The sequence below is a fragment of the Neomonachus schauinslandi genome, chromosome 6 (genome assembly GCF_002201575.2).
Source record: "Neomonachus schauinslandi chromosome 6, ASM220157v2, whole genome shotgun sequence".
In the NCBI taxonomy this organism is placed as follows: domain Eukaryota; kingdom Metazoa; phylum Chordata; class Mammalia; order Carnivora; family Phocidae; genus Neomonachus; species Neomonachus schauinslandi.
Window position 1 is genome coordinate 70045592 of NC_058408.1, and position 10317 is coordinate 70055908.

The 10317-nt window shown below is 48.5% G+C and overlaps 1 protein-coding gene across 1 annotated transcript; it reads left to right on the forward strand.

The window, feature by feature from the left end:
• The first annotated feature begins 2631 nt into the window (after positions 1 to 2631).
• On the forward strand, positions 2632 to 5210 carry ZWINT (ZW10 interacting kinetochore protein). Its single transcript, XM_021679455.2, has 7 exons — positions 2632 to 2720; positions 3335 to 3425; positions 3574 to 3697; positions 3840 to 4006; positions 4150 to 4206; positions 4720 to 4862; positions 4937 to 5210. Exons 1-7 carry the CDS (start codon positions 2680 to 2682, stop codon positions 5103 to 5105), a joined length of 792 nt encoding a protein of 263 aa, XP_021535130.1. The 5' UTR covers positions 2632 to 2679; the 3' UTR covers positions 5106 to 5210.
• Positions 5211 to 10317: the final 5107 nt, after the last annotated feature.

The following is a 10317-nucleotide window of genomic DNA, read 5'->3' on the forward strand; positions in this document are numbered from 1 at the left end:
CCAGGTGCCCCTGTAGTTCATTATCTTTTTAAAAAAAGATTTAAGTATTAAAAAAAGACACATTTTTATTCATGTAGTTACTATTTCTGGTGTTGTTCATCTCTCTGTAGACAATCAGATTTCAATCTAATGTCATTTCCTTCTGCCTAATAAGAGTTCTTTCACATTTCTTGTAGTGTGGATCTGCTAATGATAAATTCCTTCAGCATTTGTATGTCTGAATGTGTCTTTAGTTAACCTTCGTTTTCCGGAAGGTTTGCTTCCATTTATTTTTTATTTATTTATTTTCTAGCGGTACTTTAAAAATGTTGCTTCACTATGGTGTTTCTTGCATTGTTTGCAATAAGAAAGCTACTATAATTCTTATTTTTGTTTCTTTGTATATAACATACCCTCTCCCTACCCCCTCCCCCCAGCTGCTTTCAAGAATTAAAAAAAAAATTAAAAAAAAAAAGATTTTCTCCTATCAATGGTTTCAAGCTATACAGTTATGTAGGTCTTAGTATAGTTTTCTTCATGTTTCTTGTGTTTAGGTTTTATCGAATTTCATTTTCATCAAATTTCAAATTCTTTGGTCATTATTACTTACTTACTTATTACTTTGTCCTCTTGCCTCCTTCAGGGACTTCATTTATAAGTATATTAAGCTGTTACAAACTGTCCCACAGCTTACTGTATTTTGTTCTATTTCATTTTGTTTTAATATTCTATAATTCATGTTAGTTTCTAAGCCAGTCTTCAATTTCATTTTTTTCTTTATGTAATGTTTAATCTGCTACTAACCTATCTATTTTCATCTATCACATTGTAGTTTTCACCACTGTAGTTTTCACAAGTTTGATTTAGATCTTTATTACATATCTCATATCTCTGAAAGAGCTTTATGGAGACCCATTTAAGTGTAAATCGAATGGCTTTTTGTATACAATGTGTAACCTCTCCATAATCTAATTTTAGGACATTTTAATTTACCCCTACAAGAAACCCTATGTCCCTTTGCAGACCCTCTCCATACCCTAGCCACCCCCCTCCCTCGCCCCACCAGCGCCCCTACCGCCATCCCAGTCCTGGACAACCACTAGTCTACTTTCTCATTCCTTAGATTTGCCTAATCTGATCATTTCATATAAATGGGATCATACCATACGGTCTTTTGGGACTGTTTTTTTTTTTGTTTTTCACTTTGCACAATGTTTTCAAGGTTCATCTGTGCTTCAGCATGTATGCCTCATTCTCTGTTATTACTGAAAAATACCCCATTGAATGGATGTAGATTTTCTTTTCCAAGTCACCTGCTGATGGACATTTGGGTTGCTTCTACTTTTTGGCCCTTGTAAATAATACTCTATGGACACCTGTGTACAAGGTTTTTGCGAACACGCTTTCCTTTCTTTTGGATATATGCCTGGAAGTGGAATTGGGTCTATATGATCACTCTGTGTTTAACATTTTGAGGAACTGCTAAGCTGTTTCCCAAGGCAGATGCATCATTTTATATCCCCACCGGCAGCACCAACATTCCACTTTCTGCACAACCTCACCTTTTATTATATTATTTATTTTAACTCTGCTTATTTTTTTGAACATAACTGTTTCCAGTATCCTTGCCTGTTTGATTCTAACATCAATTTCTGTTCTGATTAGTGATTGTTTTTTTCCTTCTCATTATGGGTTTTCTTTTCCTCCTTTTTTGCAAACTTGGTGGTTTTTAATTGGATGCCAGACGTTGTAAATTGTACGTTAATGGCTGCTGGACATGTTTCTGTGAATATTATTTTGCTTTGGTCTGTCACATATTTAGGTGATTTGTTCACAGTCTGAGCCGTGAAGTGGCATTAGAGGGGCGACCAGTCTCCGGCTACCTGCTCCCCACCGCGGAGGCACGCCTATCTGAGCACCCTACCCCGGGCCCCCAGCTGGTGCAGCTTTCGGCCGAACGGGAGGAGCCGGTCACGGTTCCTGCCTCTCCAGACTCCGCACGCCCTTCCCGGGCAGCCCCCCCCCCCACCCCGGGGCCCACGGCGCCCCGCACTCAGCGGACCCTCGACAACTCGCGGAACCCCGGCCGGGTTGGTCGGCGGATCCCCGGCTCGTGGGCGGGTCCCCAGCTGGTGGGCGGATCCCCGGAGTGGCGGGCAGGCACCAGTAGGCGCCGGGAGACGGACCTCCGGACACGTCGGAAAGCGACTCGCTCCGGCCCTGGCATCACCGGCCCCCTGCACTTCCAGGATCCCTGTTCTTTCCTACGGATGCTAAGCGTCTGGGGAAACACACCGAGTGTTCTCCCTCTACCACAACATAATTTTTTTAAGGGAACTCAGTGCCCAGAGCCTCCCCTAAAATCCAAACTCAGGGACTTGTTCTCTGGGTCCCGCGAAGTAGGAACCGGCCGCACGGCGCGGGCCTGGCCCACGCCACACCTCCAGGCTCAGCACCGCCTACGGGCAGCGCGCATGCGCAGGATTCCGGCGCGCCAGCCGCGCCCAGCCACGACCGCGCCGGCGCCAAACATCCAGAGTTCCAACCGCTCGTCCGTGCCTGCCAATCAGAGAGCACGCTGACCCTTGGTTCCCGCCCACTGGCCCCGCAGCCAATCACCTGCCCCGGCGCGCAGCCGCGGCGAATCCAAAGGGCAGTGCGGGCGGGGGGCGGAAGAGCAGAAGCCCGCCGCCCGCAGGGATGGAGGAGGCAGAGGCCGGGGCGCGAGCCTCAGCGCTAGAGTAAGCTAGCTGCCAGCCGGGGGCGGGCGGGCGGGCGGGCGGGGAGGGCCCTGCAGGACCCAGGGTACCCCCCGGGGGTCCCGGCAGCCCGCTGTGCCGGCCGCGGGGATTGCGAGAGGGACTGCGCTCTCCCGGCGCGCGCACAACACGGCGAGTTCCCGCGCACTTGACGTCCCCTCGCGGGTAGCGGCGTCCTCGCAGGACACGTATGGGAGGGTCACTTAGCTTCTCTGCCCCCACGTCCATGCGCATTCCCCCATCCTTGCCTGCCTGGGGGCGCTGTAGGCCCCAGCGGGGAAGGACCAGGAGAGCCTGGAACCAACCTCCTCAGACCCTGCCCCAGGACGCTCCCTGTCTGGGATCCCCGCTGCCTATCAGAGCGGGGCCCCTTGTCTTCCTGTCCCTGTGTTTCCCTGACTCTTCTTGCTCTGCTTAGCTTTGCTCAGGGTACGTATTGTCTTTATACACACGCCGTTCCTGCTCCCAGATACCCTGCAGGCTACCGGTCAGGGCAAGACTTGGCATTGGTACGGGTCTGTACGCGTCTGTGCACGCCAGCGGGCCAGGACGAGCACCCCAGGAGTCTCCCGTTTCCCCTGTTTGCTTCACCTCAGGGCCCTGGCCAAGCTGGCAGACATCCTGGAGCCCATCGGCCGGCAAGAAGAGGCAGAACTGCCGGCCCAGATCCTGGCGGAGTTTGTGATGGTATGTGCAGGATGGGCAGCTGGGGCCTCTCCTGGGTCTTCTCCGGGAGCTACTGGGCAGCACCGATGGCGGGCGCCCTGGAAGGCAGTCTCAACCTGCGGCACACACAGGTAATGATGTTCCCTGCCTCTGCCCACTCTCCAAACAGGACTCCCGCAAGAAGGAAAAGCTGCTCTGCAGCCAGCTTCAGGTAGTAGACTTCTTGCAGAATTTCTTGGCTCAGGAGGACGTTGTCCAAGAACTAGACCCCTTGGCTTCTGAAGACACCAGCCGTGAGTGGGCACCGGGGTGGGATGGGGAAGTAAGGGGATGTCAGTCGGGTCAGCTCTTTGGCTGATGGGAAGACAGAGGCCCAGTGTTGCAGGCAGGCAGGCTATTCTCCCTTATGTTCTCATCCTCGGTGGCTCCTTTCAGGGCAGAAGGCACTTGCGGCCAAGGAGCAATGGAAGGAGCTGAAGGCCACCTACCAAGAGCATGTGGAAGCCATCACAGGTGCCCTGACCCAGGCCTTGCCCACAATGGAGGAGGCTCAGAGGAAGCGGGTGCAGCTCCTGGGAGCCCTGGAAGAGCTCCAGGCCAAGGTGAGCCAGGCTGAGGGGAGAGGAGGGCAGGCAGAGAGGAGGGAAAGGGCGTGCATGCTGGGCTGGGCCTACTGGCCACCTCCCAGAATCCAACCAGAAAAACACTCCTCTCCTCCTTGTTCCCCTCCTCTGCTTCCCTACAGAAGCAGGTGGCCACGGAGAGACTGAGGACAGCCCAGAAGCAGTGGCAGCTGCAACAGGTGGGTCCACACCCCTAGGAAAGTCTCCCTTCCCCGCCACCGTACCGTTGCATGGGCTCAGTCCTCTGCCTAGAGTCCCTCTGCCTCTTCTCTTGTGCGGTGTTATAGCACAGGTACCAGCATCCTCACTTACTGTGTTACGACTTTGGGCCGTCCCCTCACTTCCTGTGCTTCCGCGTCTTGCTTGTGACGTGGAGGCGACATTAGCACCTACGGTACAGAGCTCAGTTGATGAAATCGCTAGCAGAGCAAGTGCTTATGTGGACACATGGCAGCACATAGCAGACTAAATGAGTTATCATGTTTGTGCCCCTTTTCTCCTGAATGCTTCACACTGGAATGGCTCATTCTCACCCTTTTTCTCTAGGGCCCTTGTTTTGCCTAAAGTGGGTAGGGTCCCTCTTTCCATCTGTGGGTCTGAGCCCCAAGTTGGGTCTAGCCTGGAGGGATTAAGAGAGTGGCTGTAAGTCCTGCGCATCTGAGGAGCTGTGTCTGCCTTCTCATTCCTGGTAGGAGAAGCACCTTCAGCATCTGGCAGAAGCCTCTGCGGAGGTGAGGCAGCAGCAGAGAGGGACGCAGCAGGAGCTTGAGCGGCTGTCTCAGGAACTTGGAAGACTGCAGGAGCAGGCGGGGCAGAAGCAGGACACGCTTCACAGGTGAGGCTGGGAGTGTGGGCTGCAGACCCAGCGTGGTCCAGTTTCCCTTCCTTACAGCCCGCCTCTCCTTCCAGGCACCAGACCTTCCTCCAGCTGCTACGTACTCTGCAGGGTCAGCCGCCATTCCCTGAGGCAGAGGCAGAGCTGCCACGGAAGCTGGACCTTCCTGAGGGTGAGCCCCAGGAGCAGAAGCCTGGGGCTATCATAGGGAAGGACAGGAGTGTGCCGTCCAAGGTGAACTGAGAGGTGGGCCGGGGGCTGGGGAGGTGCAGAAAGAAGCTGGGAGGTAGGCCTCACCCAGCACCCATACCCTGTCTCCGTCCCTATGGCTGATGGCCCACAGCCTGCTGGAGATGCGAGCTCGCCTGAGCTTCCTGAGGGACAGCAACATGGGAAAGGAACCTAGAGCAGGTCAGACTCCAGCTCAGGCCTTGGTGTCCCTGGACTGCAGGTACGGAAGGAGGGAGACCTCTGGGCTCTGTTTTCACAGAGGGGACAGGAGGTGGGAAGAAGCAAGGATTTATCTATGGCTGAAGCTTATCGCCACATCCTGTGCCCAGCCTGCCCTGGGCTAACCCCTCTCTGTCTTCCTGAATCCCCTAGTCCCACGCTTATTGCAGGATGGACTAGGAACTCCTGAGTGCAGCCTGGTTTCTGACCATGATGGGGGTGTGTTCTGGATTCTGTTAGTTAAAAGCCCTAGAGCTCTCAGTTATCTCTTTTCCTATGTTGGTGGGAAGAGCCACACTTGAAGCCAACAGTATGACAGGTGCTGGGACTGGTGTGAATAGAGAGGGTGCAGATGGGAAGGGGGCCCTGGCCTGGAGCCTCCGGGGCTGCTTGTCCAAATCCATATGAATCAAACATGCTGAGCTGATTAACTCGGGGAGGAGGAGAGTGCTTTGTGCAGGTGGTTAGATACGGGAAGATAATTTTAATTGCTGACCCAAACATTGATTGAATCCGTGCTTTGTGCCAGGCCCCTTGCTATGAACTGAAGCTACAGCAGCGGGCTTGTCTGATAGTCCTTGGCTGTGGGGAACATAATGAACGTGAACAATAAACAGGTCAATGCCTGATTGCAGAGTATGGGAAAACAAACTAAAACAATAGTATGGTAAATTTAGAGCGGTAGTAACAAGAGAGACCCTCATCTGCGGGTGTGTGTGTGTGTGTTCTTTGTTCTGTGTCTTTTCGCCTCCGCTCCTCCATGTGTCTCTTGCTGGGTGCAGGGACAGTGGGGGCATAGGCGTGTGGGAGAGATTACCTCCCTGATTGGGAGCGTGGGGCTGCTGGCGAAGAGAGAGGGATACCAGTGACAGCTGCAGTGGGAAACCCATTCTTCAGCTTAGAACAGGACCCTCCCATGTGAGCAAGACCTAAGCATCTCTGAGAAAGAGACACTGGGGCTTTGCTTTTGGCAAGAGAGTTTCAAGAGACACTGGGCTCTGCTGTGTCTCTGACCAGGATGCCTTCTTGGAGGTGGAGATTGAGATCCTTGCTCACTCTGATCATTTGCTCTGCTTTTCTCAGGTCCTGAGTGTTCTAATTATTCTTTTGAATGTGTTGGCCCCATTGTTTAGGTATGAAATGAGACAGATAACAGAGGTCTTTGAAGACTCAGTCATGACGGAGTGAGGGGGTCGGTGAGGATTGAGGATACTTCTCTAGGGAGCACACAGATACCCGGAGAGGCTCCCTTTGTCTGCCCATCCACCTCCTCACAGGTGGTTCTGAATGTAGCCTTCTAGCAACCCACATAGCAGTCCTATCCTTCCGCTGCTTCCCGCTGGGTGGGCTCCCCTCCCCTGCATTCTGGTTTATTTCTGTAGTCTTGTAGACGCTGAAATTTTTATGGTATGCAGGGGAGAGCAGGAATACCCACGCTGAGGAAGGAGGGCCTACTAGGGGGCGCTGGGGTATGTGTTGGGATGGTGTGGACTCACCATGTCCTTGCACACATGGTGGCTGACAGAGAGTCAGCAGGGACAGGAGGATACTCCCTGGAGCCCTGCAGGTGGAGGTCAAGGATGATGTCCTGAGATGCTCCGCGTCAGCGGACAGGGGAAGAGATTGGGCAGATGCACAGTAGTCAGACTTAGACCTCTGAGGAACTTCTGGGAACCAGCTTTGTCTCGAGGAGTATGGATGAGTCAGTGCATACGTGAGGCCAAAGGGGAGGGGAGGCTTGAGTGTTTTATTGGCCAGTGTGGTCTGTGGCGTTGGTGTTCTGCACTGACAGCTCAGGAATTGGGGTTTATTTTCAGATAGGAGCTGGATCTCAGCTTCTAGCTGCTCTGTCGTCCCTTAGGTTCCCCTAAATACTGTCCTTGTTTATTGTTTTTGCATCAAGCATTCGTGTGCAAGGTGGGAGCCTCCCCCTGAGAAATTGTGGTCTCTGCTGCCTGCTGAGCATCTCCTCTTCCTGTTCTCCATCTGACGGAGGGACACGGAGACCAGTGAGGTGCAGGGAGGGATGGACACTAGTCAGGACTGGAAGTGTCCTTGATAAACAAAAGGGATGGTAGGCTTAGTTTGATTACATAAAAACTCTGATTTCCATAAGAATAATGTTTTCCTTTTAAACAAAATTTTCTTTTGTGATGAAATATTATTTTGCTTTTTTTCCCTGAGTTTTATTTTCATATTTTCTAGCTACTGTCACATTTTTCTAAGAATTTTTCATTTCTAATTTTTTAAGCTTATTGGTATAAAGTTGTGATGATTTTTTTTTTTATCCTTTTAATGTTTACAGCCTGTTGTAGGATGTTAGACTCCTGATGTTTTTGTGTCTTACCTGAATTTCCCTTTGATCTATCTTCAGATGTTCATTCAGTTTCAGATATTGAAAGAGTCAGAGATTGGCTTTTGTCATCCAGCGTTGTATGTCAGTTCTGACTCATCAATTTGTAGTCCTGTCTCCATCTCCGACCTTCTGTGTTTTGGTGGAGAAGAACTTTTTTGGTAAACTTTTAATTTGTATCGGTTGATAAACTTGTGTATTTGGTTCTTGATTTGTTTTCTTAAATAAACATGTAAGGCTATACATTTTTTCTGGTTTTCTCTTAAGTATTTTCATGCTCATTCAACTTACAGAATTTTTTCTTTCCCATTACAATTATTTGATTTATGAGTTTCTTAGAAAAATAATTTTGAAATTTTCTACTCTATATGAGAAGATAATTTTTCTAAGTTTATTCTAATTTGGTCAAAGAATGTCCTATATATAATAAACACTTTGAAGTTTGGTGAAGGGAGCAGTTGGAGCCATGAATGTGGTCTCTCTCTTTTTTTATGTTTCACGTGGATTTGAAAAGAACGTCTCTTTTGGAATTGTCATGTGTGGTGATTTCTATATGTCTGTTAGATTATGCTTGTTATGTGTTCGGTTAATCTTCTATACTTAATTATTGTTTTCTGATTATCACCTTCTGAGAGGTGTGTTCAGGTCTCCAAGTGTGACAGTGGATCTGTTTATTTCTCTTTCTGGTTCTGGTAAAGTTTGCTTTACATGCTCTGTGGCTGCTTGATGAAGGCATGGCACGTTGACACACATGTCTTCTAAACGGAACTTGACAGTCGTCTGGTGGCCTCCTCCATCTCTGGGTGAGTGTTCCTTAGCTTGAGATGGGATGAATACCAGTACACCCCAGCCAGCTCCCTTACCGATCCCTCTCCTGCTCCGTCTCTCCCACAACCTTCTGAGTTTCAACCTTTCTTTATCCTTGTGTGTATCTTTTTTTTTTTAAAGCAGTTTTTTTTTTTTTTTAAGATTTTATTTATTTATTTGACAGAGAGAGAGACAGCGAGAGAGGGAACACAAGCAGGGGGAGTGGGAGAGGGAGAAGCAGGCTTCCCGCAGAGCAGGGAGCCCGATGCGGGGCTCGATCCCAGGACCCCGGGATCATGACATGAGCTGAAGGCAGATGCTTAACAACTGAGCCACCTAGGCGCCCCTGTGTTTTACTTTTATACCACTGTTTTTAAAGATCCAGTTTCATAATTTTTGTCCCTAAGATTTTGTATTTGTGTCACGTTTTTCGTTCACTCTCCCTTGTTTTTTTTTTAACTTTATTATGTTAATCACCATACATTACATCATTAGGTTTTGATGTAGTGTTCCATGATTCATTGTTTGCGTATAACACCCTGTGCTCCATGCAGTATGTTCTGTCTTTAATACCCATCACCAGGCTAACCCATCCTCCCACCCCCCTCCCCTCTAGAACCCTCAGTTGGTTTCTCAGAGTCCATCGTCTCTCATGGTTCTTCTCCCTCTCCGATTTCCCCCCTTCATTTTTCCCTTCCGGCTATCTTTTTTTTTTTTTTAACATATAATATTTGTTTCAGGGGTACAGGTCTGTGATTCATCAGTCTTGCACAATTCACAGCGCTCACCCACGTACCCTCCCCAATGTCTATCACCCAGTCACCCCATCCCTCCACCCCCCTCATTTCAGCAACCCTCAGTTTGTTTCCTGAGATTAAGAATTCCTCATATCAGTGAGGTCATATGATACATGTTTTTCTCTGATTGACTTATTTCGCTTAGCATAATACCCTCCAGTTCTATCCACATCATTGCAAATGGCAATATTTTGTTCCTTTTGATGGCTCCATAACATTCCATTGTGTGTGTGTGTGTATGTGTGTGTGTATACATACACACATATATATACACACACACACACACACACACACCACATCATCTTTATCCGTTCATCCGTTGATGGACATCTTGGCTCTTTCCATATTTTGGCTATTGTGGACATTGCTGCTGTAAACATTGGGGTGCAGGTGCCCCTTTAAATCACTACATTTGTATCTTTGTCTCCCTTATTTCTTATATATTCCTTTTTTGCCTCTGGTTTTGTTTATTTATCATTTCATTTTCATTCCTTTTATCTTTTTCTTCTGAAGTCCTTCACTGATTATTATCCCAGTTTAGCTTTGAAGTCTATAGTAAAGTATAACAAGTACTGAAGCTTAGAAGACTTGACCGTTGACAATACTCTGAACTAATGATGTTTTTGTCCAGTTTATTACTTCTAGCCTATTCTGTTCTCGGAAGTTGGACTTCCTGTTCTCTACAGTGTTTTGTTCATATTCACTCATTTACTTTGATTTTTTTTTGCCTGCTTGATTTTTATATGTCAGAGCTTTCATATAGGATAATGTCCCCACCTGAAATACATGTATCAGACTTTCTTGGTTATGGTCTGGAGGCTGTATAACACTTCAGTATTTCTTACTATGGAATGTTTTTATTTTATTCTCATTCTTTTTTTTTTTTTTTTTTAAGGTTTTATTTATTTATTTGAGAGGGAGAGCAAGAGTGCACAAGCAGGGGCAGGCAGAGGAAGAGGGAGAAGCAGGCTTCCTCCTGAGCAAGGAGCCCAATGTGGGACTCGATCCCAGAACCCTGGGATCATGACCTGAGCTGAAGCAGATGTTT

Coding starts and splice junctions, on each gene's coding strand:
- ZWINT (XM_021679455.2), top strand. CDS start 2,680: ATGGAGGAGGCAGAGGCCGGGGCGCGAGCCTCAGCGCTAGA. Junction 3,426..3,573: donor TCCTGGCGGAGTTTGTGATG/GTATGTGCAGGA, acceptor CTCTCCAAACAG/GACTCCCGCAAGAAGGAAAA. Junction 4,863..4,936: donor AAGCAGGACACGCTTCACAG/GTGAGGCTGGGA, acceptor CTCTCCTTCCAG/GCACCAGACCTTCCTCCAGC.